The sequence below is a fragment of the Oncorhynchus kisutch genome, linkage group LG13 (genome assembly GCF_002021735.2).
Source record: "Oncorhynchus kisutch isolate 150728-3 linkage group LG13, Okis_V2, whole genome shotgun sequence".
NCBI lineage: Eukaryota > Metazoa > Chordata > Actinopteri > Salmoniformes > Salmonidae > Oncorhynchus > Oncorhynchus kisutch.
Genome location: NC_034186.2, coordinates 69,265,810 through 69,292,268, shown reverse-complemented (window position 1 = coordinate 69,292,268; position 26,459 = coordinate 69,265,810). Strand labels below are relative to the sequence as shown.

Genomic DNA, 26,459 nt, shown 5'->3' with positions numbered 1-26,459 from the left:
AATCTACAATGGAATGGTTCAAAAATAAACATATCCAGGTGTTAGAATGGCCAAGTCAAAGTCCAGACCTGAATCCAATCGAGAATCTGTGGAAAGAACTGAAAACTGCTGTTCACAAATGCTCTCCAACCAACCTCACTGAGCTCGAGCTGTTTTGCAAGGAGGAATGGGAAAAAATGTCAGTCTCTCGATGTGCAAAACTGATAGAGACATACCCCAAGCGACTTACAGCTGTAATCGCAGCAAAAGGTGGCGCTACAAAGTATTAACTTAAGGGGGCTGAATAATTTTGCACGCCCAATTTTTCAGTTTTTGATTTGTTAAAAAAGTTTGAAATATCCAATAAATGTCGTTCCACTTCATGATTGTGTCCCACTTGTTGTTGATTCTTCACAAAAAATACAGTTTTATATCTTTATGTTTGAAGCCTGAAATGTGGCAAAAGGTCACAAAGTTCAAGGGGGCCGAATACTTTCGCAAGGCACTGTAAATACTTGTCTATTTATGGAAAAATACATTGATTAACTCTTTGGTCCTATCACAGTTTATTTGCATACTAGTGGCATTGCCTACTCCAGATGATTCATTTTTAAAATCATATGAGAAAAAAACATTTCTGACAAAATTAAACGTGGCTATTTATATCATGAATATGAGTTTGGGGGCTAAAATTATTAAATATTAAAGCTTCACTCATATATAAATTATACTTGGTTCTCCAGTAGATTATTAAGAAAAGCCTATTCTTTGCTCAAAAATTGCTTTTTTTTTTGCCTTCATACAGATTACAACTTCTCATTTCCAACTAATTGAAAATTTTATTTTGTTTAAAGTATCGCCCTTTTTTAAAACAAGCCATACAAAGCTGGTTACAATTTCAGTTTTATACTCCAGAAAAGACAGAACAAATATTACAACACATGTTATGGTTAAGATCAAATATATTCATTAGTAAAAAACTATTCATTATCGATTTCTTTTATTTTTATTGTGTTATATTTATCAATGCTATTATGAATAGAAATGGAGGAGTTATGTCACATATGTAGTTATCAAAAATATATGGGAATATCTGCTCAATCCAAATTTACAACCAACTGATTGCAGCACTTCCACAAAACAATAGAGGAGGCAAGTGGAAAAGGGAAAAGGTAGAGAACTTGTTTGCCTGCCATATATTAAAGATACAAATTGGCTGAAAGGAACTGGCATAAATAGAAAAATATACCAGTTTCATCTGAGGACAAAAATGTTGACAGCTGCACCATACAGGTTGCAAAATAAGTGGGATGAGATTTTCAATGTACCAATTCCATGGCACGTGGTTTATGAACTGGTACGAAAAACTATACATAACTCAACCCTTTGAGTTTTTCAATTTAAGTTATTATATAAAACTCTTGCCACCAACAGAATGCTATATATATACACTTATTCTAGTATTGCCCCTATGCAGCTTGTCTCTGGTCACAGGTTCAGGAATGGTTAAAAAATCAACCATACATACAATTAACCATACAAATAGCAGTGTTGGGCATAGGCAGTCAATAAATAATATAATAATACATGTAGGAAAGGGTTTCATCTTTAGCTCACAATCTGTGGATAATATACGATTAGAAAGATTAAAACATGTTGTAAAACATCACAGCACAATTGAAAAATATATGGCACATGGAAACCAAACAAGGGCGGTCTATGCTGATAGGTGGGATGGGCTGAAAGTGGCTGAGGGTTGAGATTAAAGAGCTGAGGTCTATGGTGATCGGTGGGATGGGCTGAAAGTGGCTGAGGGTTGAGATTAAAGAGCTGAGGTCTATGGTGATCGGTGGGATGGGCTGAAAGTGGCTGAGGGTTGAGATTAAAGAGCTGAGGTCTATGGTGATCGGTGGGATGGGCTGAAAGTGGCTGGGGGTTGGGATTAAAGAGCTGAGGTCTATGGTGATCGGTGGGATGGGCTGAAAGTGGCTGAGGGTTGGGATTAAAGAGCTGAGGTCTATGGTGATCGGTGGGATGGGCTGAAAGTGGCTGAGGGTTGGGATTAAAGAGCTGAGGTCTATGGTGATCGGTGGGATGGGCTGAAAGTGGCTGAGGGTTGAGATTAAAGAGCTGAGGTCTATGGTGATCGGTGGGATGGGCTGAAAGTGGCTGAGGGTTGGGATTAAAGAGCTGAGGTCTATGGTGATCGGTGGGATGGGCTGAAAGTGGCTGAGGGTTGGGATTAAAGAGCTGAGGTCTATGGTGATAGGTGGGATGGGCTGAAAGTGGCTGAGGGTTGGGATTAAAGAGTTTGATTGGTAATGTATTGTTGTTACATATAACAGTACCATGTATGTCAAATGTATAAGTAAAATGTATATGTAAAATGTGTATGTAAAATGTATAGGTAAAATGCATGAATATGTAGCATAAAAGCTGTAAAAGAAAAGCCAAGATATTTGTCCTCGAAGAGGGGTGGTGGTGAAGGGGTTAAAAAATAATAATAACAATAAAAGATCCCTCCTGGTATAGCTGAATATAGACAGGCTTTGGTAACTAGTATGGGTTTGAAATGGATGGAAAACCTCAGGAGAGGACAAGACTTCATAAAGTGATGTTGATAGATTGGAAATGGTTTCTTTACCTCTTCCTTTACTTTCAAATCCAGTCTTTCCATCCTTTCTATAAAATATTGATCCTGACACAGAGCACTTTATTGACTGAATTTACTGTGTGTGTGTGTGTGTGTGTGTGTGTGTGTGTGTGTGTGTGTGTGTGTGTGTATATGTGTGTGTGTGTGTGTGTGTGTGTGTGTGTGTGTGTGTGTGTGTGTGTGTGTGTGTGTGTGTGTGTGTATGTGTGTGTGTGTATGTGTGTGTGTGTGTGTGTGTGTGTGTGTGTGTGTGTGTGTGTGTGTGTGTGTGTGTGTGTGTGTGTGTGTGTGTGTGTGTGTGTGTGTGTGTGTATGTGTGTGTGTGTGTGTGTGTATGTGTGTGTGTGTATGTGTGTGTGTGTGTGTGTGTGTGTGTGTGTGTGTGTGTGTGTGTGTGTGTGTGTCAGTTGAGCCAGAGAAGGTGATGGTGCTGGGGTTGTTCGAGGCGAGAGAGGGAGAGGAGGTGACCCTGTGCTGTTACACCTCCTCCAGTAACCCGCCTGTACACATCCGCTGGTGGTTGGGCTTCAGGGAACTCAACACCACCGTGGTCAATGTGGAAGAGGTAGGGGGCCTGCATTTACTTCGACACACACTTCTTCTCACACTGAATCACAGTGGCAGTTCAAGCTTGTATGGCTCCCTGGCTCAAGACGCTGAAGCAGTATGATCCCACCTCCTCTGACAAGGCCTGGGCCTCAATCTTTATTACAGGGTCTTTGGTTTGATCCCTCACCTCAATCAGTGCCTCTCTCACATCAGTGGCTCGACACGCTTAACTTTACTCTCCCACCTTGTCTCAGTCCACATCTTCAAAGTGATGTCCACATGTTTTTTCAGGATGGCCTATTGCTGTGTGGAGGCTGAGATCAAGGTGTACAGTTTGTGGAAGATGCCAAAGTATCCCATGGCATCAACAGAACTTTTAGCAGCATCAAACATAAGCAGGTTCAATGTGTGAACCCCACATGGCACAAATAGAGCTCTTGGATTCATTTCCAGGAGTCTGGCTTGGACACCTTCATTTTTGCCTCTCTTGTTGGCCCCATTATCATAAGACTTCCATCTGCAGTCCGCAAAATGAATTTTTTGATAAATGTTCCTTTATGTGGGGCTCCTCTTTCAGTGACACAATTCTAATCACAACAGACAACTGTTCAGTGTGGCTGACATCTAATGACCTTGCTGCTCAACAAATCAATGAGTTCATTCTGTATTTGGTGGCCACGGTAGCTGGTGGTGTGACTCAAGGTCCTTTTTTGGACACAGTTAAGGTGCTCTTTCATGACTGGATCAAATTGTGCCGTCAGTTCAACCTCTTTGAGGACATTTCCATTTGATGGAAAGTACAGTGTTTCTGTGTGTCCCCTTAGTGCCAGATTTCTAATTGCCAGAGACTGCACAATAGCAGTCAGACGTGTCAACCCCCCTCTCTCCATCTTATCCTCTCAGGCTCCATAAGTGCCATCTCATGCTTATTAATTGTTTCCCCTTTTTTGATCCTCATTGCCAGTTCTTTCCATGTTTTCATGCAGTTTTGGTGTTTTGGACTGGTGTCGTGTGAAGTCAGAAAATAATTTGTGTTTCCAGTCTGGCAGTCCTGCTAAATTAATTTTCTTCCTAGAAAAGAGTTTGCAGCAGAAGCAGAAGAGGCTGTTGTTTCTTTCAGAATACACCAACCAACTTCTAGGGATTTTTTCACCTCTCACCAAGGTCTTCCTGAAATACTGGTGGCGGCAACTTCTTCCATCACACTCACTCCTTGGGAAAACAAAGTTAGATGGTACCTAACTTAGTCCTCTGCAAACGAGTTGTGTCCGAATTCTGTTTGTCAGAACCGAAGGCCAGTCAGTAGGGTCTGTAGACAGTGGTTCATCCTCGGCAGCAGGGTCTGTAGACAGTGGTTCATCCTCGGCAGCAGGATTTGGTGGGGATGCTGCTACAGGCATTTCTAATGAAGAGCACATGGGCATTAGTTTACACATGTGATTCACAGCTTTTATAGTGGTAGAACATCCCACATACATATCCAGTAATATTAAAATCATCATTGTTACCTACAATATGGAAACTTAAAACTTTGCAAAAGGGAAATGATTTATTTTGTTTATGTTATGCAAGCATGCACACATAAACACATGTGTGTGTACCCACACACACACATGCCCGTGCGCACAAACACATCCGAAGAATCCTGCTGGGGAGAAGTGGAAGCAAATGGGTCTTCATCCTCATCCTCAGGCTCAGACAACATTTGTGAAGACACCTGTGTGGGTGAGGAGGTGGATGGCTCCTCATCCTGAGGCGCCGAGATAATTCTGAAGAGGCCTGTGTGACTGAGGAGGTAGATAGCTCCTCATCCTGGCCAGTGCCAGAGGGTGCTGGCCTCTGAATTTGCATTGAAATACAGTATATGAGTCTGACACCCTAAATACATGTGTTGCACAATTAAATATACATGTCATTATGTCATTAATTTTCAGAATAGGAACCAATTGAACCATACAACCTCCTTGGCTAATTCTAGGCATAAGTCACCCCAAAAGACTCAATATGCAGTTTTGGTGTTCTGGACTGCTGTCGTGTGAAGTCAGCAGTCCAAAATATCAGCATAATATAGATGTCTTTTAATTTAGCCTACAGCATTGGAAATTCCCCTTACTGAGCTCAGGACCTAGTCAATACAATCACAGAAAACCTTTATGATGTCACCTCAACCAAATCAATAATGTGCTAGTTAGGTTGTAATCGTTTTGCTGCAGGCTACAAACATTATCATGATGAAACTGTGTGAAATTATATCCAATATTGCGTAAGTTAGTTGGACAGAAAACTGAATATTGTTGCCCTATATGTAATAGCATTGCAAGTAACATAGTAACATACAGTATGCTAACATACATAAGTGTTATACTAGCCTATTTCATTACATGCATAATATTATACTCATAAAGAGATGACATAGCTGCATACCTTTATCTTTTGTGTGTTTCTCCTCTTCTTCTTTCCTCTTTTTCCTAAACTGGGCATCTGACGCCTTAGACCTTTTCTTATCTAATTGTGTTGATTTTGCATTCGAGCATCAATACCCATCCCCCAACACTGTCAACCAAGAGTCAAGACTAAACCAATTCACCTCGGTGGTGTACAGACTGGTTTTATATTATTCTTAACGATTTCGCACAAACCCCCCCGAAAAAGCAACAATATGTCTGTGAAACTATATATTCACAGTATTATGAATTGTTGTTTATTTGGGAGCATTTCGTATTGTAACTGATTTTACTAATTGCATTAGTACTGTACAAAGTTAGAGGTACGCTATTTGATAGATTCCACTCCTCCTCCTACCTCGGGCTTGAGGTCAACCAATACCCGCCCCCCTCTCCATCTCGCACTTCTGGGTGGGAGACCTTCCCAGGTAGTAGCCTGCCTAGCTTACAAGCTAGATAAAGGAAGCTTCCAGAAAACACTTCCAGTAGCATTAGTGCAGCCTCACGTTGGTGTGTACTACCTGGTACAGCAGCTACCCTAAGTTCTTCAAGAACAAGCTACAGACAGCTCAGAATAGAATGTCATGTTGGCCCTTCTCAGCTCAGCGAACTACAGTGGCTATCAGTTGAAGCTGAGATTAGCCCATGAAACTGTGTATGTACAGTCCCCCAGTGTCTAAAAAACTCTCTTACTACTGTTAGGGACTCTCATTCCTACACCATGAGAGGCAGTGCCACAGATTTCGTGCCATGTTGGTTCAAGAGCAGTAGAGTGGAACAAACTCCCAGCTGAGATAAAAACGGTTTCTGCCAGTCTTAGGTTCAAACACTACTGCAAGGCTTGGTTAATGTTGACATAGCCTCCTAGCAAAGTGTAAAGCCACTCTGCACTGGTGAAGTGATTTGGTAGATGTGCATATCTGCTTTTTTGTAAATACGTACATATGTGTATAATGGAATGTATGGCACAGAGTGCCCATGTCACTTGTATTGCCCTGCAGCCACTTCAAATCAAATCAAATCTAATTGTATTTGTCACATGTGCCGAATTCAACAGGTGAAACCTTACCGTGAAATGCTTACTTACAAGACCTTAGCCAACAATGCTGTTCAATAAATAGAGTTAAGAAAATATTTACCAAATAAACTAAAGTAAAAATGTAAAAACAGTAACACAAGAAAAGTACAGAACAATAACGAGGCTAAATACAGGGGTTATTGGTACCGAGTCAATGTGCGGGGGTATAGGTTAGTCGAGGTAGTATGTAAAGTGACTGTGCATAGATAATAAACAGTGAGTAGCAGCAGTGTAAAAACAAGGGGTGGGGTCAATGTAAATAGTCTGTGTGGCCATTTGATGAACTGTTCAGCAGTCTTATGGCTTGGTGGTAGAAGCTATTAAGGAGCCTTTTGGTCCGAGACTTGGCGCTACGGTACCGCATGCCATGCGATAGCAGAGAGAACAGTCAATGACTTGGGTGACTGGAGTCTTAGACACCGCCTAGTATATAGGTCCTGGATGTCAGGAAGCTTGGCCCAAGTGATTTACTGGGCCTTAAGCACTACCCTTACAGTCAGTTGCCATACCAGGCAGTGATGCAACCGGTCAGGATGCTCTCGATGGCGCAGCTGTAGAACTTTTTGAGGATCTGGTTGTGGTCGTGCCCTCTTCACAACTGTCTTGGTGTGTTTGGACCATAATAGTTTGTTGGTGATGTGGACACCAAGGAACTTGAAACTCTCGACCCACTCCACTTCAGCCCCGTCTATGTTAATGGGGGCCTGTTCGGCTCTCCTTTTCCTATAGTCTACGATCAGCTACTTTGTCTTGCTCCCATTGAGGGAGAGGTTGTTGTCCTGGCACCACACTGCCAGGTCTCTGACTTCCTCCCCAAAGGTTGTCTCATTGTTGTTGGGGATCCGACTTACCACTGTTGTGTCATCAGCAAACTTAATGATGGTGTTGGAGTCGCAATCTTGGGTGAACAGGGAGTACAGGGGGGGACTAAGCATGCACCCCTGAGGGTTCCCAGTGTTGAGGATCAGCGTGGCAGATGTGTTGTTCCCTACCCTTAACACCTGGTGGCGGCCCATTAGGAAGTCCTGGATTCAGTTACAGAGGGAGGTGTTTAGTCCGAGGGTCCTTAGCTTAGTGATGGGCTTTGTGGGTACTATGGTGTTGAACGCTGAGCTGTAGTCAATGAGCAGCATTCTCACATAGGTGTTCATTTTGTCTAGGTGGGAAAAGGCAGTGTGGAGTGTGGTTAAGATTGCGTCATCTATGGCTCTGTTGGGGAGGTATGTGAATTGGAGTGGGTTTAGGGTTTCCAGCATGATGGTGTTGATGTGAGCCATGAGCCGCCTTTCAAAGCACTTCATGGCTACTGGGTGGTAATAATTTAGGCAGGTTACCTTCACTTTCTTGGGCACAGAGACTATGGTGGTCTATTTCAAACATATAGGTATTACATACTCGGTTAGGGAGATGTTGAAAATGTCAGTGAATACACTTGCCAGTTTGTCTGCGCATGCTTTGAGTCCTGGTAATCCGTCAAGCCCAGTGGCTTGTGAATGTTGACCTGTTTAAAGGTCTTGCTCACATCAGCTACGGAGAGCGTGATCACACAGTTGTCCGAAACAGCTGGTGCTCTCATGCATGCTTCAGTGTTGCTTGCCTCGAAGCGAGAATAAAAGGCATTTAGCTCATCTGGTAGGCTCGCGTCCCTGGGCAGCTCGCGGATGGGTTTCCCTTTGCAGTCCCTTTGCCTACCAATAGAGGACCACAATGGAAACAAGACTTTGACTTTTTGTGTATATAACCCTCTGTAATTTCGGTACATGTATTGGTTGCCTGCTGTGGCCTCTTTATGTACTGTAAATTGAATTGAAAATTACCTTTCAAACTACACCTCAGAAGTCAATACACACTTAAAATACTTAATTCAGGCAGTCGGATTTGCACATCTCGAGCGCCCAATGACAAGCATCTGTGAGAGAAGCCTTTGATTCTGATAGAACTCATATTATTCTACTCCGTGTAGAGTTTCCACCTTAACCACATTAAATCTGTTCTTCATTCTCTCTCTGCTCTGACCAAAGAACTACTATTCAGTCTATACTATACAAGGCTTTGCCAATGAGTGAATCCTCAAAAAGGGTTCCAGTATTCTTCTCTCTTGGCTTTTGAGTATGTTAATGAGATAAAAGTGAATAAAAGCTGACATGGGAGTTGAGAGAACCATTATTTCGGCTCTTTGTTCATTTGGAGAAATAATTTTCATTTGATCTAGCATTTACTGCTGCATTCTATCCAGCTTTAATGTGCCTGAATACGTCTGAGGGTTAATAAAGACTGACACCTCAGTGGTGGTTCTTTATGAACACATTCCTTCTTGTGTCTGTTTCTCTCTGGAAAAGGCTTTTGCACTAATCATCTCAATGAAAGCCTTGATGAACCCTGCCTGCAAAGCAGACATGACTAGCATCATGCAGGAGCAAATGGGGGTTTGATTCAATTTATTACGGGTTTTGCGAGCAGGAAGAAGTATATGCATGTGATTTATTTGTTTGTTTATTATCAGGGACCAGGCACAATATAAGTAGAGCACAAGAGTTAGAGAGACACAAAGCTCATTTCCATCATCAAAACAGTATTATTATTGTTTTTCCTGTGAGCAGCTTACTGTGTATTTAACATTTTTTAAGGAAAATGTTTAGGGACACTAGAACTTCCTGTCTCTTCCTGACGTTGTCATGTGTCCTTTCCTGTCTCCAGGGAGACCACGGGGGGAAGACAACCATGTCTAACCTGACCCATGTTGTCTCTCGGGAGGAGAACGGGCTGCCCCTCACCTGTGAGACCTTCAACAAGGGCACACGCTTCTCCAAGAGCCAGTCCAACAACCTCATTGTTTTCTGTGAGTCTCTGGATAGGACTATGACAACAACAAGCCTACAAGCCTAATGGTTGTAGGGAATCTCTATTGAATGACTTTGACAAGTACAATCGTGAAAAAACCTTGCACAACCAGAACATAACTATGCATTGTACAGTAACAATTGCAACACTCTCAATCTGTGCTTTCTGTAACTATAACAATATAGACATAACCCCCTCTCTCTTTCCCGCTCTCTCTCTCTCTCTCTCTCTCTCTCTCTCCCCCCCATCTCTTTCTCCCTTACACCCTCCCCTCTCTCTCTCTCTCTCTCTCTCTCTCTCTCTCTCTCTCTCTCTCTCTCTCTCTCTCCCCTTCCTCTCTGTACTCCCTCCCCTTCACCCCTATCTCTCTCTCCTCCTCCCCCTCCCCTCCCAGACCCTCCTCAGAAAGTGTGGATAGAAGCCCCTCCGCCAGGGCTTCCTCTGAGATCAGGAACCATCATACGCCTCATCTGCTTCTCTATTGGGGGAAGTCCCAAAGGAACCCTCAACTGGTACAAGGTGTGTACATGTGTGTATTGTATGACAACATACATTTTGATTGGTTAAGTTGTCAAAAGTTGTAACAGTTAAGACTCTCTGTCTGTACAGTACCATGTCCTACACTCTCTACTCTCCTCTCCACACCGCAGGATGATAAGGCGTTATCAGACTACCCCAAACAGGTGCCCTCTGATAAAGGCGTGTCCAAAGAACTGGCCGTGCGCCTTCAGCCCAGTGACAACATGGCTACCTACCGCTGTAATGCCACCAATAAGGCCAAGATGGTCCTCAACGCCTCCGTCAAACTCATGGTCCAGTGTGAGTCTTACAGACCGGGCTCTGGGCATGAGTGGATTAATACTAGCCTTTATGGACCTGACTAATAGAGGAGGAAAGCATTAGCTATATTCAAGATGATAGATAATTAATTCAAGATGATAGATAGATTCAAGATGATAGATAATTAATTCAAGATGATAGATAGATTCAAGATGATAGATAATTAATTCAAGATGATAGATAGATTCAAGATGATAGGTAATTAATTCAAGATGATAGGTAGATTAAAGATATAGCTGCAAAGACACGGAATCAGCAGCCTCAGTATGTTGACAGTGGTGTCTTGTCCTCTCTCTTCTACCCCTACACCCCGCCCCAGTCCCTGCAGTGAGTGTGACAATCATAGCCAAGCAGAAGGAGCTGCGTCGGGGCCAAAACCTCAGTCTGGACTGTCTGTCTGGGAGCAGCAACCCCCAGGCCAACATCTCCTGGAGCCTGGGCTCAACCAGGTGAGGGGAGGGCAGGTTAAGCAGAGCCGGTCTGTGGGCCGTGGAGTTAATGGAGACCCTAGACTACAGTCTTGTGCAGGACCATTTTTTGCAAACCGCACCTGCCACAATACCGCGGCTGCACCTTAACCCGCCAATCATGACAGAAAGCTGTCGCAACCCGGCCCGTAGTTTGTACCCAAACCCGCCCGCAAACCGCCAGATCATATCAATTGATTTCATTGTTATGACTAGTAGTAGGCCTAGGGCATATAGGCCTATAGACAGTAGTAGCTTATCCCAATGCCATAGCCTATTCAAAGAATTACGTGATTGCATGCTGCCATTTGAAAAGACAAAAGCAAGTTGTAGCTTACTAAAGCAAGCAATAGGCCTAACTAAGTTTTGAAAAGCCTTGTTCTACCTGCTGGATGATAGGTCTGTTTTGGACTGCCCTCATCAACACAGACTTGCTGAGTCAAAATCCATCCATGGGCTAACGTGAATGATGAGGCAACAATATCCTGTTAACATAAATGTAACTTCACTTGTGAACTGTTTTCCATAAGTTGGCTTTACACTTGCATTAATTATGTTATCAAACGCTGCCATTACGTGTAGACGTTAGTTAGCTAGCTAGCTCAGGTAAGAACGGTGAGTAGTGAGTGAAAGTCACATGAGGGGAAGAGCAAGAAGTGGGAAAGCAGGAGAGGATAATGTGTTTTACAAGATAGTAAATAGATAGAGGGCAAATCTTTATATCTGTGCCATTATAGCATCTGTGACAGCATGGGCACCGCCACCGAGGCTACAACCCATAGGAATCCCCACCCAGTTGAATACTTTGACTACTTTAAAATGGAGGAAGCATGGTGGAAGCCCTCATTGACGCTGCCCATGATAAAACGGCCATTTGGCCACTAGAGGCCTCTATCGTTCTCTGACGTTTTCCTCAGCACCACCGTGAGCATTCTGTGCAAGCAGCCTGTCTCAGTGCCGCTCTGATGGCACGCACACACTACAGAATAAATTAATCAACTGTCAGAGCACAGAAAAAAATGTGAAGTTGTTATTTTATTAATTAAAACGGCAACCCTGCCACGGATTTATCGAATGTTCAAAATAGACCCGCCAAATGTTCTCCTCTCATCTCTCCCTTTCCCAGGCTGAAAGGGGTGGATCTGCCTCCTAAGAACACAACGTTTGGGGGCATATCAGTACGCAGTACTCTGTCCCTCCCCCTGTCCTCCCAGCACCATGGCCAGAGGATCACCTGTCAGGCCTACAGCTCTCTGCTGTCTGAGGGAGTCAACACCTTCTACAAGCTCAACGTCCTCTGTGAGTGGTGAAGATTGTGTGGGTTGTATACATGTGTCTATTTCTCTCTGTGTGTTATACAGAGCTTTTGAATACTTTATATGTTTCACTGTGAATATTTTATTTGTTTCACTGTGAATATTTTATTTGTTTCACTGTGAATACTTAATTTTTTTCCCTGGGGATCCAAATAAAGTAGTGAAAATGTGTGCACAGTTATGAGTAGGAGAAAAAGAAAGTGTGTGCTGGTGTGTGTGAGGCTTGAAGCATGAAGGTAATGTGACACGATAGTGTGCATGGAAGGCAGTTTTGTTTGTGTGTGTTTGGGATGTTCTCTGTGTTTGTGTGTGTTTGTGTGTGTGTGTATGTGTGTGTGTGTGTGTGTGTGTGTGTGTGTGTGTGTGTGTGTGTGTGTGTGTGTGTGTGTGTGTGTGTGTGTGTGTGTGTGTGTGTATGTGTGTGTGTGTGTGTGTGTGTGTATGTGTGTGTGTGTGTGTGTGTGTGTGTGTGTGTGTGTGTGTGTGTGTGTGTGTGTGTGTGTGTGTGTGTGTGTGTGTGTGTGTGTGTGTGTGTGTGTGTGTGTGTGTGTGTGTGTGCGTGCGTGTATAAGTGTGTGTTACTGTATTCCTTTGTTGTGACTGTGGGTTAGTCAGGCTCTACGGCAGTGTTGTTCTAATTGTGTGTGTGCTTTGCAGCACAGCCATGTTATTCTTTGATGCTGTTTCGCAGGCTGTAGCCAGCCAGCTCTTCAAAGCCTGCTGCTCCGTGCGAGCATGAAGGAATGTCACTGTGTGTTTGTGTGCAGCTGCTGTTGGACAACACTACTGTCACTCTGTGTTTTAATGCCTGTCCCTCTCCCTTCCTCCATCCCGAACCTCTCTCCCGCCCTCATTCTCTACCTACCTCTCTCTCTCCTTCCCTCTCACCCCGGCCTCCTGTGTGAATTCAGTATTTTTGTGATATTGGTGGACACCGCTTCTCAACAGGTTTTTCTTTCATTTGCACTGCTGTCGCCTTTCATGGCTGACATGGTTTCTTTGTGTCTGCGCTTGTATGTTTTTTTCCCTTTGTGTGTGTGTGTGTGTGTGTGTGTGTGTGTGTGTGTGTGTGTGTGTGTGTGTGTGTCAGATCCCCCTGAGTTCATCCCTGACCATCCCCAGAAGATACAGGTAGTGGAGGATGATACAGCCATCCTTCCCTTGCTGGTCTCGGCCAATCCAGATGACGTCTCCTGCAGTTGGCTCTACCGCAAGGAGGAGCTGCACAAAGGTGATCCACCCTGTTCTCGTCCTTGCTCCCTGTGGTATCTCTACATAGCCAGCCAACTCTACAGCTGAGCCAGCAACTGTGCTCGTATCAGCCGCCATTCATGCTCTAAATAGAACATGGCAGGTCGGGCAGCAATGTGAACCTGCCTGATGTGATTCTCGTTCAAATCAAATCAAATTGTATTTTATTCATCACATGCTTTGTAAACAACAGTGAAATGCTTACTTCCTTACGGCCCTTCTCAACAATGCAGAGAGAAAAAAGATAGAGAAATAATAGAAAAGTAAAACACAATAATAAAAGTAATAATAAATACACAATGAGTAATGATAACTTGTCTATACACTGTACACGTGGTACCGATACCGAGTTAATTTGCAGGCGTACGAGGTTGATATGTACATGGAACAAGGAATAAAGTGACATATAATAAACAGTAACAGTAGCATATTTAAAGTTAGTGCCAAAAGGGTCAACACAGATGGTCCGGGTAGCTATTTGGTTAGCTATTTAACTAATTATTTAGCAGTCTTATGGCTTGTTCAGGGTCCTGTTGGTTCAAAACTTGGTGCATCAGTACCACTTGCCGTACGGTAGCAGAGAGAACAGTCTATGACTAGGGTTGCTGGAGTCTTTGACAATATTTAGGGCCTTCCTCTGACACCGCCTAGTATAGAGGTCCTAGAAGGCAGGGAGCATTAGGCCGTACGCATTATCCTCTATAGTGCCTTGCGGTCAGATGCCAAGCAGTTACCATACCAAGCGGTGATGCAGCCAGGGCCCATGTCAAATCCTTTCAGCCTCCTGAGGGGGAAGAGATGTTGTCGTGCCCTCTTCACGACTGTGTTGGTGTGTGGACCATGATAGATCCTTAGTGACGTGTACACCAACGAACTTGAAGCTCTAGACCCACTACAGCCCCACTACAACCCCATCAATGTGAATGGGGGCGTGCTTGGCCTCTGTTTTTTGTAGTCCACGATCAGCTCCTTTGTCTTGTTGACATTAAGGAAAAGGTTGTTGTTCTTGCAATCTCTAACTTCCTCCCCTATAAGTTGTCGTTGTCGGTCGTCAGCAAACATAATTATGGTGTTGGAGTCATGCGTGGTCACGCAGTTGTAGGTTAACTGGGAGTACAGGAGGTGACTAAGTGTTGAGGGTCAGCATGGCCGATGTGTTATTGCCTACCTTCCTGACCTATGGGTGGCCTGTCAAGAAGTCCAGGATACAGTTGCAGATGGACACGTTCAGTACGAGGGTCTTAGCTTATTGATGAGCTTTGAGGGCACTATGGTGTTGAACGCTGAGCTGTAGTCAATAAATATAATTCTCACGTTGTTCCTTTTGTCCAGGTGGGAAAGGGCAGTGTGGAATGCAATATAGATGTCATCATCTGTGTATCTGTTGGACAGGTATGGAAGTTGGAGTGGGTCTAGTATTTCTGGGATAATGGTGTAAATGTTGAGCCATGACCAGCCTTTCAAAGCACTTCATGGCTACAGATGTGAGTGCTACGGGTCGGTAGTCATATAGGCAGGTTACCATAGTGTTCTTGGGCACAGGCACTATGGTGGTCTGCTTAAAACATGTTGGTATTACAGACTTGGACATGGAGAGGTTGAAAATATTAGTGAAGACACTTGCTAGTTGGTCAGCGCATGCTCGCAGTACACGTCCTGGTAATCCAGTGAATGTTGATCTGTTTAAAGGTCTTACTCACATCGGCTGCGGAGAGCGTGATCACATAGACTTCCGGAACAGCTGGTGCTCTCATGCATGTTTCAGTATTATTTCCCCCGAAGCGAGCATAGAAGATGTTTAGCTCGTCTGGTAGGCTCGTGTCACTAGGCAGCTCTCGGCTGTGCTTCCCTTTGTAGTCTGTAGTTCCCTGTCATCGGGCCACAGCGACCACACTCCTGTCCCTAACCTCCCACCTCAACCTCCACCACTGCACCCACCTCCCGGAGGGGTTACCCAGCCATTAAAGGAGGGGTGCTGTGGTACAGTGGTGGTCTGACACATGGGTTGTTGTTTCTGTGGGAATTTTGCCAGGCCAATCAATAATATAGCATTAGATGTCACTTATAAGCCATGAGTGGCTTAGGGACATGTGGTTTATGCATTTATAATGAATATTTTTGTGTGGCTGTGGATGGCTGTGTGTGTGTGTGTGTGTGTGTGTGTGTGTGTGTGTGTGTGTGTGTGTGTGTGTGTGTGTGTGTGTGTGTGTGTGTGTGTGTGTGTGTGTGTGTGTGTGTGTGTGTGTGTGTTTATGAACAGAAATGGATCCTCGGTACCACTTTACTGAGAGCACAGCGTTTGAGATCTGGAATGTGACAAGGAGAGACACCGGGGTCTACACTGTGAACTGTACCAACGAGGTGGGGTCTGACAATACCACCATCACTCTGGACGTACAGTGTAAGTCTCACTGGCGTTGAATCTGGTCTGTCTACTCACCTCAACACCATGTTAGAACACTGAACTCAAGTCTAGGCATTAGCTCAGGGATTGAACACAAGTCTTCAGGACTCAGGACAGGCAAGGTTACTCGGTCCTCATGCGAGTGTGGTTCATCAAGCCACCTACATTACATGCTAGTGTTGTATACCCAAAAACACCAATTCTGTCACAACCTTGAACCAACCGACAGACACATCCCCATCCCACTGCCCTCTCAATGATGTAACAATCGCACTGTTCTGAATGTAGGTCTGAATGTTCCAGTAAAACCTACAGTACAGTACAAGCCTAATGGACAGACAGAACAGCGCTGTCCTGATCCGATGGAACCTGACAGTTGGAGGTTTCCATAATGTATAGAGGATTGTAATAGCTTTAATGGGTGGCGCTGTAGCCCACTTAACAATGTTGTTCCTGGTTAAAATGAATGTGGTGTGTGAGAAGGCCGTAAGTGTCTCTGGTGATTCCATCACTGTGCTGTGTGTATGAGCACAGACAATGGCGCTGGGGCAATGATGCCACTACTGTTATAAGTAGATGGTACCCACAGGAAGAGAAGAGCACACAGTCAGGTGGAAAGGGATTACACTACAGTATGTTGATGGAGTCATCGTGCTGCTGTATTCAGGACATAGTGACTGACTGAAGGAGGGATGGAAGGAGGGAAAGTGGGCCATGATGACTGCACCCTCCCTGCCTCTGTCTCGCTCAAAGTTAAAGTGGAGGACAGGCGGCATGCAATGGGTAACCTCCAGGGTGATGTGGCCCAATTTAGGGACATTGAATTGGGCAGGGGTGTCTGACAGTAGGGGGTTGGGACAGTTCTAAAACATACCGGGGTTAAATTGATTGGCAAATATTTCATATAAAGTGGTCACTTAAAGAAAGGTCATTATTTACAGTATGTACAGGGTGTCTGTAGGATCAGTGATGCATAGAATAGAATGGAATAGAATAGAATTAGAGAGAGAGTTGGAGGTCGGTGGGTGGTGAGTGACTGATTGTTCCTTAAGTTCTAAAGTAGAATTTTACTTTCCTACTGTTTCTCTCATCCTACTTTCTTATTGTCTACTCCCCAGATGCCCCTAGTGTGAAGATGGAGAAGGACCCAGTGTATGTGGACGTGGGGGAGACAGCAGACCTGTTTTGTGTAGCAGATGCCAACCCCATCATCAACACTGAAATGTTCTCCTGGAAATGGCTGGTGAGAACCCCCATATCCCCATCTCATCTCACCTCTCCTTTCTCCTGGTTTGATTTCCCTTTATCTGGCCTCCTTTCTTTGATTTGACCATTTCTTACCGTTTATCACTCCCCCTCTTAAATGCAGAGATGTGCCATATTTCAGCGGATCTAACTATCCTTACGCCCCACCTCTCCCGGCTCCCGGCTCCACACTTGGCCCAAATCCAGAAAAATTGCTTTCATTATGGCGCGGCAACTAAAGGGCACATTCATCAACGTACGCTCTCTATCCTGTATCTACTGCTCTCTTTTTTTTCTCTTTTACTCTTTTTCTCTCTCTCTCTCTCCGCTCCCCCTGGAGTACCTGTACTGATCTTGCACAGGAGGGGGTGGGGGTGTACGAAGATGTGCATGCTGTCCTCCTGTCTTCCTCTCATTTGCCGCTATCCCTGTCTTCCTCAGGGTGAGGGGGAGATGGAGGAGATGGGGGAGCAGAGCCAGGATGAGGCCACTGGGCAGCTGACCATCCAAGGGGCGACTCGGGCACAAGCCGGACGCTACCAGTGCACTGCCGACAACAACATAGAGCCCCCTGCCAGCGTTTCAGTCCAGCTGGTGGTGCGCTGTGAGTCTAACGAGCTCTACCAAGATCTATCAATCATGTAGTGTGTATACATCATGGGTGCAACGGAGTGGAAAAGTGTTGTGGGTGTCTTTGTTTGTGTGGCACCATTCACTATGTCTATGCATATCTGTATTAATTTGCTTGTATTCCATGTTTCTGTCTATCCATTTCTGTTTGTACATGTACAATGTGAACATCTCTGGCTGTGTGTTTGTCCTTTCCTGTGTAGTTATGCCGGAGCTCCAGAAGGGGGCTCAGTGGAATAAGGTGGCGAGCAGAGGGGATGGCACCAGAACAGCAGAGGTGGTGTGCCAGGGAGAGGGCATCCCGCGGCTCCACTTCTCCTGGGCTAAAAATGGCGTGCCCATAGACTTCATACACCCCAGGTGAGAGCACATCCCACCCCTCACTCTCCATCTGGTTCTCACCTTCTCCCCGTTCCACACACACACACGCTCACGTACTCAAACATAGCCACACATATCCCCAACAATGTAGAAACTTTAAACTACTGTGTCATGAGAATGTGGCAAAATATTCATGATGGTGGATAACTAGATTAGTTTCCATAGTTTATACATTCATTCAGTATCTCACCATTAAATCTTAATTTGGGACTTTGCCTCTCCCTATGCAAATACCTGTCACAGTGCCTGCTGTCTGCCCTATAGCCATATTGTGTGTGTGTGTGTGTGTGTGTGTGTGTGTGTGTGTGTGTGTGTGTGTGTGTGTGTGTGTGTGTGTGTGTGTGTGTGTGTGTGTGTGTGTGTGTGTGTGTGTGTGTGTGTGTGTGTGTGTGTGTGTGTGTACTGCAGGTACCAGGAAAAGACCGTTAGGGAGGGCTCATTACACACCAGCACGGTAACCGTGGTGAATGTGAGTGCAGCGCTGGACTACGCAGTATTCACCTGCACTGCTCACAACACTCTGGGAGAAGACACACTCAACATCCAACTGCTCAGCACCAGTATGTGTGTGTGTGAATGGGTAAAAGGTCAAAGGTTAAGTCAGACATCAGGGCCCAGGGATGTTGCTATGATGTAAAACACGTACTTTACAGCCAACTACTAGAGTCCCATTGGTCCTAATTTAGCTACATCCATAGTGTTTGTGCGTTTGTGTATGTGCTGCCATGTCCAGGATTTTATTAGTGTGGGAGGACCCTCCAGCTTATAGAGAAAATGTTCTGTCTCTCTCGACAGTAGGAAGAGCAAGTCCTCAGTGTCAGTCCTCAGTGTCAGACACCCGAGTATCTCTCCTTTATCCCCTGCCTATAGCTCTAATTCCTCGCTCTGTCAGATAGGCTGAGTCGCCCTCTGGCTCACTAGCAAGTGTATCCCACGCCGGCGATGTCAACACGGCCCCTGCTCCCAGCGAGCCCGCTAGCCTCCATTGGACACATTTAATGTTTTAAAGCGTGAAATACAATTCAAAATTCACTGCTGTTTTTTTCTCTCCCTCTGTTTTTTTTTTACTGCCTTGAATATTCATAATGAATCTGACGCAGCGATAATAAATGTTATATGATTCCTTATCATCAGAAGGCCGGGAAAGGAAAGAAGGCTGTATTCTCTCTATCCCTGCCCGCCTCGCTGCCGCTGTTTGGATTTAAAAAAGACAGATCCAAATAAGACTGACCCCTCTAACCTCGTATCTTATGAGCAGAACTGATAATGGAAATGATTTACTCTGCAAACAGAGCTGCCTGCTTGCCTGCAAGCACAGCTTCTCTCTCTCATTCTAGTACTGAACTCTCTCCTTCTAGTGCTGAACTCTCTCATTCTAGTGCTGAACTCTCTCCTTCTAGTGCTGAACTCTCTCCTTCTCATCTGCTTTCTTCCTCTGTCATTCTCTTGTTTATCCTTTCTATCCTCCTATTTCACCTACCCTTCAATCTACCCCCCCTTCTTTCTCTCTCTCTCTTTCCATTTCTCGAAATTTTTCCCACCCTGTTTTTCCCCCAATTCTCTCTCCCTTTCTCTGCCCCCCCCCTCTCTCGTTCTCTTACCTTACATCTCTCTCTCTAACACACAGATCAACCAGATCCTCCCTCAGAATTCCGCCTGGTCAGCTTCACCCATGCCTCTGCAACTCTAGAATGGATCCCAGGCTTCGATGGGGGCTTGGAGCAGAGATTCCGTGTCAGGTGATAGAACATTGACTACAGTTTGGCCGAACATGATGTGTCAAATATTGTGATCTCTTCTTTGCATTCATAAGCAACCAACACATCCTTGATAGGGATATTAGGAACAGGTCTGGATCAAGGGTCAATTCCATTTCACTCCTGTCAGGTTAGAGCCCATCCCTGTACTGACTAAGATACTGTTGATTGACAGGTACCGTTGGGCTGACTCTGTGAGTTTCCTCTACGTGGATGTGTTCCCTCCGAGAGCAAACATCTTCATTGTGACAGGCCTGTCCCCCGCCACTACATACAACTTTTCTGTCAACGCACTCAACTCCATGGGAGAGAGCGGCTACGCAGACAACAACTCAGTACTCACCATCACCACCGAGGGTCAGTCTAGAGCAAGTTCACAACATGACTTCTGGGTCCAAGCTAGGAGAGGGACAATGGTCGGACATTAGATGGTTTGGACTCCTGCCCAGCTGGTGTTGAGATCAGGTTATGTCTCTAATGACATCCTATGCCCCATTTTGTAGAACATTAATAGTCTTGGCACTATATGGGGAATAGGATGTCATTTGACCTTTGACCCAGGTGTATCTTGCAGCGTTAGAACAGCATTGATGTGTTTTTCCCTGTCTTCCATGGTTCTTCTAACCAGAGTGGGAAGGAGCAGTCCAGGCAGAGGATCCCTTAGGGGAAGGTAAGTTTACTTTTAAAAAATTGGAACTATGGAAAACACCTATTTTCTAAGCTGGCTAAATCATGTTAATATACAGTATGCACCTCAAATGCCCTTAAATGTGTGCTCTTTGAGTGATGGTACTGTAGTTATGGCAGCCATGGTCATAAATGCTACTTTCTTTCCTTCTGTTAGTCTTCTATCAATAAAGGAAGTGAGAGACCAGCTTACATACTGATTATTATTATCCCTTAATAAGTTTGACTCAATAATGCAATAAACGTATTTACCACAAAAGAGTCAAAACTCAGAGTGAAGTTCACTTGTTAAATACCAAAGACGCAACAGCTGTAATGGCTGCACCATCGAGTGGTGCAGCCGTATCTTATATCCCAGCAAAGCTTCCCACCCATACAATGATATATCAGTAGTTTTCCACTCACATCACACAGCACTTTCCATGGAGCTTAAGGACATGGTTTGCTGCTAACCATGACCCAGGAGTTTCAATCATCTCAACCACTGTTGACACCACTTCCTCTTATCTTGTTGCTGTTTAGGCCATTGAAAATATCTGTGGTTTCCAGTCACCAGAACCCTAACAGACAGTTATCTAAAACTACACACTCCCTAACATCAACTAACCCCCTTTCTCTACTTTTACTATCACCTTACAATACAAAAACATCCCCAGAGACTTAAGGCCTCTTTCTACTTCCCCTTAATCACACAAAAGCTATTAATCATACAAACCACAATTATTTACAACCGAACACCCTGTTCCTGGATCTTGCTTCCTATGATGTCATCATGGTGGATCAACTCATTCCTGTTCTTGGTTTTCTTGTAAACCAGAGACAAGAGGGTTGTCACTGTATCAGACTGTGATCATGGCGGTGGTTGGCGGGGCTCCGCTGCTGGCTCTCAACTGGCTGGGCTGCTTCCTGTGTCTGAGGTGGAAGAAGAGGCGGGGCCAGACAGGTAACCGTGGCAATACCATGGTCAAGGTTGTGCGACTGTTTTCTTCTGCATCTGTCTCAGAAACCTCTGCCCAAGTCACCAAAGAGTTGAGCCTGAATCTTAATGCATCTCTCATTTCTTTCTTTCTTTCTCTCTCCCGCTATTTCTCTCTCTGTGTCCTCTTATCTCTTCTCTTCCTCCTTTCCCTCCAAACACACCCACCTGCCCCTCCCTCCCTCCCTCCCTCCCTCCCTCTGCAACCATCCTCCAAGACTGTCACTTCTTCCCTCTATCTTTCCCTTCATCTAATTTATTTGATCTTTTCTCTCTCCCCCTCTCACTCTCTCTCTCTCTCTCTCCCTCCATCCCTCACTTCCGTTATCTCTATATCTGTCTCCCTCGGTTTCCGTTCCCTGCAACTGTCAGGTCGCCTATCTCACATACCTCTCATCTCACTCTCTCCTCTCCACCCTTCGTCCTCACACACTTCTTTATTTCTTCATCCATCCTTCTCTGTCAGATATCTTTTACTTCTTCAATAGTGCCCCTATCCAATTTCTAATCCCCACCCATTCATCCCCCACCCTCTCTCGCTCTCTCTCTCTTGCCCTCACTCTCTCTCCCTCTCTCACTCTCCTTCCCTCTCTTCTCCAGAGAGTAAAGGCAGTGTTTCAGATGGGAAGAAGAGTGAAGGAGATGGGTGAGTCATCATCTTAGTCTGTCTCTGTGTGTCCAGGCTAGTCAGCACCCAATCCAGTCCAGTGGGTACAGACAAATGACTATACGTCCAATCCCCTCTCAGAGGCCTAAACCCTGCCCTACTGACAGACCACACCCAGCACCCACAACAGCAAAACTACAGGACCCTGTGATGTACAAAAGTCTCCCGTTTTGTATGATGTAATGTAGCAACAAAAGAGTAAAGCAGACACTCCTGTCAGTCTAACTTTGCAATTAGGGGGCAAAGCAACAGCGCGAATACAGGTGTCACATCCGAATATACTTAAAATGCAATACGCCATATGGCATTGACAGTGCTATGCTCTTGTGCACTGTACTGTAGTGTACATGTCTTTGTATGTAGCTATTTTCTCCCTGAGGATTAAGAAAGAGTGACATACGATGAGTGGGTGGGTGATGGGATGGAGGGTGTTGATTGGCTGATGTTGATATGTCTTAATTTAAAAATGGGAAGGAAAAAAAATAAAAGAGTGAGATGGGAGGATGTGGGTGGGTGGTTGGTAGTCGGGATGTGATGCTGTGTTTTCTAATTAAAAAATATACAGAAAAGTAAAAAAGAATGGAGAAGGATAGACGCTTTGTTCTGTCTGTCATATCCAGGTCCACTGTGTCCACTGCCAGCGGCTCCACCAGGTATGAGGTCAGAGAACTGGTGAATCCTGCGGCCCAGCGCACCCTCCTCATCGACAGCGGATCAGAACCAGACAGCAGCGTCTACGAGAGCTACGCTGGGGTGAGGGGAGAGCGAGGGGGAGGAGGAGGTGGGGAGAGGCGGGGTGGAGGAAAGAGAGGGGGAAAAGAGGGATACTTAGTGAGTTGCACAACTGAGGAGAAGGAGTAAGGAGAGGAAAGAGGGAGTAAGGAGAGGAAAGAGGGAGTAAGGAGAGGAAAGAGGGGGAAAGGGGGATGACAGAGAGGGAGATAACAGAGAGTGAAAAACACAGTAAGGTAGAGTGGTGGATGAAGGGGAGAGAAGAGGAAGTTGACAAAATAAAGAGACAGAGGGAGGGGCTTAGAGAGGAATAGGAGAAGAATAAAGTGAGAAAACAGGAGGGATGAGAGGTAGGAGGATGCTAGCAGACAGAGGTGGGGAGGTGAGCAGAAAAGGAAGGATTAAGGAAGGGGGAGATCGGTCAGAAGAGAGGAAGTGGAGGAGTCAGGCATAACGAGGGAAACAGAGGAGAGATAAACTAATAAACACCTTTGGCTGTTCTCAGAGTAGGAAAGGGAGATCGATAGCCCACAATTAGCATGCAAAATACACGTCGATCCTGGTGAAATTGCACATTGTAAAAGGCCAACAAGGCATTGAACCCTGCAGAAAAATGTTAAGTAGAATATAACAACACCGGCAGAGAGAGACTATTGTTAGAATAGGATCTAATGCAAGCAAATTCTCCTCAGAGATGTTAGCTAACCCTGAGTTATAATACAATACATCTAGTCTAGGCAACAAAATATACTGTTTGTCATGTGTCTCCCTACAGAGTCACCATGTACAGTCGTGGCCAAAAGTTTTGAGAATGACTCAAATATTAATTTTCACAAAGTCTGCTGCCTCAGTTTGTATGATGGCAATTTGCATATACTCCAGAATGTTATTAAGAGTGATCAGATGAATTGCAATTATTTGCCATGCAAATGAACTGAATCCCCCCAAAAACATTTCCACTGCATTTCAGCCCTGCCACAAAAGGACCAGCTGACATCATGTCAGTGATTCTCTCGTTAACACAGGTGTGAGTGTTGACGAGGACATGCTGATTGAGTTCGAATAACAGACTGGAAGCTTCAAAAGGAGGATGGTGCATGGAATCATTGTTCTTCCTCTGTCATCCATGGTTAGCCTCAAGGAAACACGTGCCGTCATCATTGCTTTGCGCAAAAAGGGCTTCACAGGCAAGGATATTACTGCCAGTCAGATTGCACCTAAATCAACTATTTATCAGATCATCAAGAACTTCAAGGAGAGCGGTTCAATTGTTGTGAAGAAGGCTTCAGGGAGCCCAAGAAATTCCAGCAAGCACCAGGACCGTCTCCTAAAGTTGATTCAGCTGTGGGATCGGGGCACCACCAGTAAAGAGCTTGCTCAGGAATGGCAGCAGGCAGGTGTGAGTGCATCTGCACGCACAGTGAGGCTAAGACTTTTGGAGGATGGTCTGGTGTCAAGAAGGGCACCAAAGAAGCCACTTCTCTCCAGGAAAACATCTGGGACAGACTGATATTCTGCAAAAGGTACAAGGATTGGACTGCTGAGGACTGGGGTAAAGGCATTATCTCTGATGAATCCCCTTTCCGATTGTTTGGGGCATCCGGAAAAAAAGCTTGTCCAGAGAAGATAAGGTGAGCGCTACCATCAGTCCTGTGTCATGCCAACAGTAAAGCATCCTGAGACCATTCATGTGTGTGGCTGCTTCTCAGCCAAGGGAGTGGGCTCACTCACAATTTTGCCTTTAACACAGCCATGAATAAAGAATGGTACCAACACATCCTCCGAGAGCAACTTCTCCCAACTATCCAGTAACAGTTTGGTGATGAACAATGCCTTTTCCAAAAGTCTGACAAACTCCAAGCATTGATTATGCAAGAATCGGCTGCCATCAGTCAGGATGTGGCCCAGAAGTTAATTTACAGCATGTCAGGGCAGATTGCAGAGGTCTTGAAAAAGAAGGATCAACACTTCAAATATTGACTCTTTGCATCAACTTCATGTAATTGTCAATAAAAGCCTTTGACACTTTAAGAAATGCTTGTAATTACACTTCAGTATTCCATAGTAACATCTGACAAAAATATCTAAAGACACTGAAGCACCAAACTTTGTGGAAATTAATATTTGTGTCATTCTCAAAACTTTTGGCCACGACTGTACAGTACAGCATCTGTCTATGTTTTCACCTATGGTCTTTGTCCTCCCAGGAGGGCTCCCACTACTACTACCCCACCAGTGACTACCACCCCTCTCTCTACCCCCACCCCGAGGGAGCACAAGGGCAAGGTGAGAGAAACCAAAATACTACCTATGAATAATACATCACAAGAGAAAAGACAAGAGACATTTCTCTGTTTAACTTCAAATTACCTCTTTGGCTCTCTTTTTCAAGATGGCCGCTGCTACCCACTAGAGCCCATAGGCCATGAGTATGAGGAGGTGAGAGACTGGGGCATGTATCAGGATGTGCTGGGGTTGTCTCTCCCACTGCCTCCTTCCCAGTTTGACCCCTGGTTACCAGAGCAGAGGCGAGAGTGGAGACCACCCCCACCCAGTTACCCTCAGGTCAGCACAACCCCCACTGGGATAAAGTATTAGTTATTGATCCCTGAGGGGTGATGACCCTTATAGTTTCACATATTGGACTAGATGTGTTTTATCACCTTGATTTTTCCCCAAATAACATAGAGATTGGATGGGAAGTTTCGCATCAAAATTATTTCAAGTTGTGCTATATAGTATGGTCATGTCTCTCACCTTCTTGACACAGCTTTCTTCTCCAACAGGGAAGTGGGAGGGGCATGACTGCCCCACAGCAGCCAATCAGAAGGAAGGATCCGGTGGTTGAGCGACGCCCAGAGAAAAACGACTATGATTTACCTTTTGAGCTCAGAGGACAGTTAGTTTAGGAAGCTTAAGCCTTGATTCCAGATTGTGGAAAATATCTCAGACTAAAATACAAACTCTTAGTGCTGTGCTGGTATTGAGTACGATATGAATAGGAAGCCTTTCAACTTATCAAAATGTTACTACAAAAGGTACAATATTTACAGTAGGTGATGTTATGGGACAGTCAATCAATACAAATTAGGCCTCCCGTCGATCCAAAGACGTAAAATGTAAAAGACGAAGCAACAAAACATGCAGAGTTTTTCTAACAGATCTTTTAGTAACAATTGACTATACTCTACTGTACAAATAAAATGTCAAGGATAATCTAGTCCTAGGCCTAACTGATACACAATTCCAACATGCCTCCAGTGTTTTTATACAGATACATGTCATATCCAAAATCTTTCTCCAACAAGAGCCTTTACTGGAAATGTCACTCCAGCAAGATGAGAGGTGAAAAAGCAGCAGCTACTCTTAACCTCTCTGGGATTGTTCGGGACGCTCCCATCTCGCCAACAGCCAGTAAAAGTGCAGGGAACCAAATTCAAAACAACAGAAATCTCATAATTAAAATTCCCCAACCATACAAGTATTTTACACCATTTTAAAGATCCACTTCTCGTTAAATCCAACCGAAGGCTTTTCTGCGAAAGCAGAACATATCATTATG

At 44.7% G+C, this 26,459-nt stretch overlaps 1 protein-coding gene across 2 annotated transcripts in view; it reads left to right on the top strand.

Moving 5' to 3' along the window:
- The window catches only part of nphs1 (NPHS1 adhesion molecule, nephrin), a 53,965-nt gene extending 27,824 nt beyond the window's left edge, over positions 1-26,141 (top strand). The window contains exons 10-30 of one of the 2 annotated variants that reach the window (XM_031787092.1): positions 3,040-3,197; positions 9,401-9,542; positions 9,939-10,063; positions 10,195-10,363; positions 10,704-10,833; positions 11,978-12,150; positions 13,258-13,398; positions 15,679-15,819; positions 16,941-17,065; positions 17,509-17,671; positions 17,901-18,057; positions 18,487-18,638; positions 19,706-19,817; positions 20,011-20,192; positions 20,464-20,505; positions 21,340-21,465; positions 22,099-22,144; positions 22,786-22,918; positions 25,105-25,183; positions 25,290-25,462; positions 25,684-26,141. In XM_031787092.1, coding sequence (XP_031642952.1) covers positions 3,040-3,197; positions 9,401-9,542; positions 9,939-10,063; positions 10,195-10,363; positions 10,704-10,833; positions 11,978-12,150; positions 13,258-13,398; positions 15,679-15,819; positions 16,941-17,065; positions 17,509-17,671; positions 17,901-18,057; positions 18,487-18,638; positions 19,706-19,817; positions 20,011-20,192; positions 20,464-20,505; positions 21,340-21,465; positions 22,099-22,144; positions 22,786-22,918; positions 25,105-25,183; positions 25,290-25,462; positions 25,684-25,806 — 2,792 coding nt within the window. In that variant the 3' untranslated portion in view covers positions 25,807-26,141. The other variant, XM_031787093.1, reaches the window with a different exon arrangement.
- The last annotated feature ends 318 nt before the right edge of the window (positions 26,142-26,459 follow it).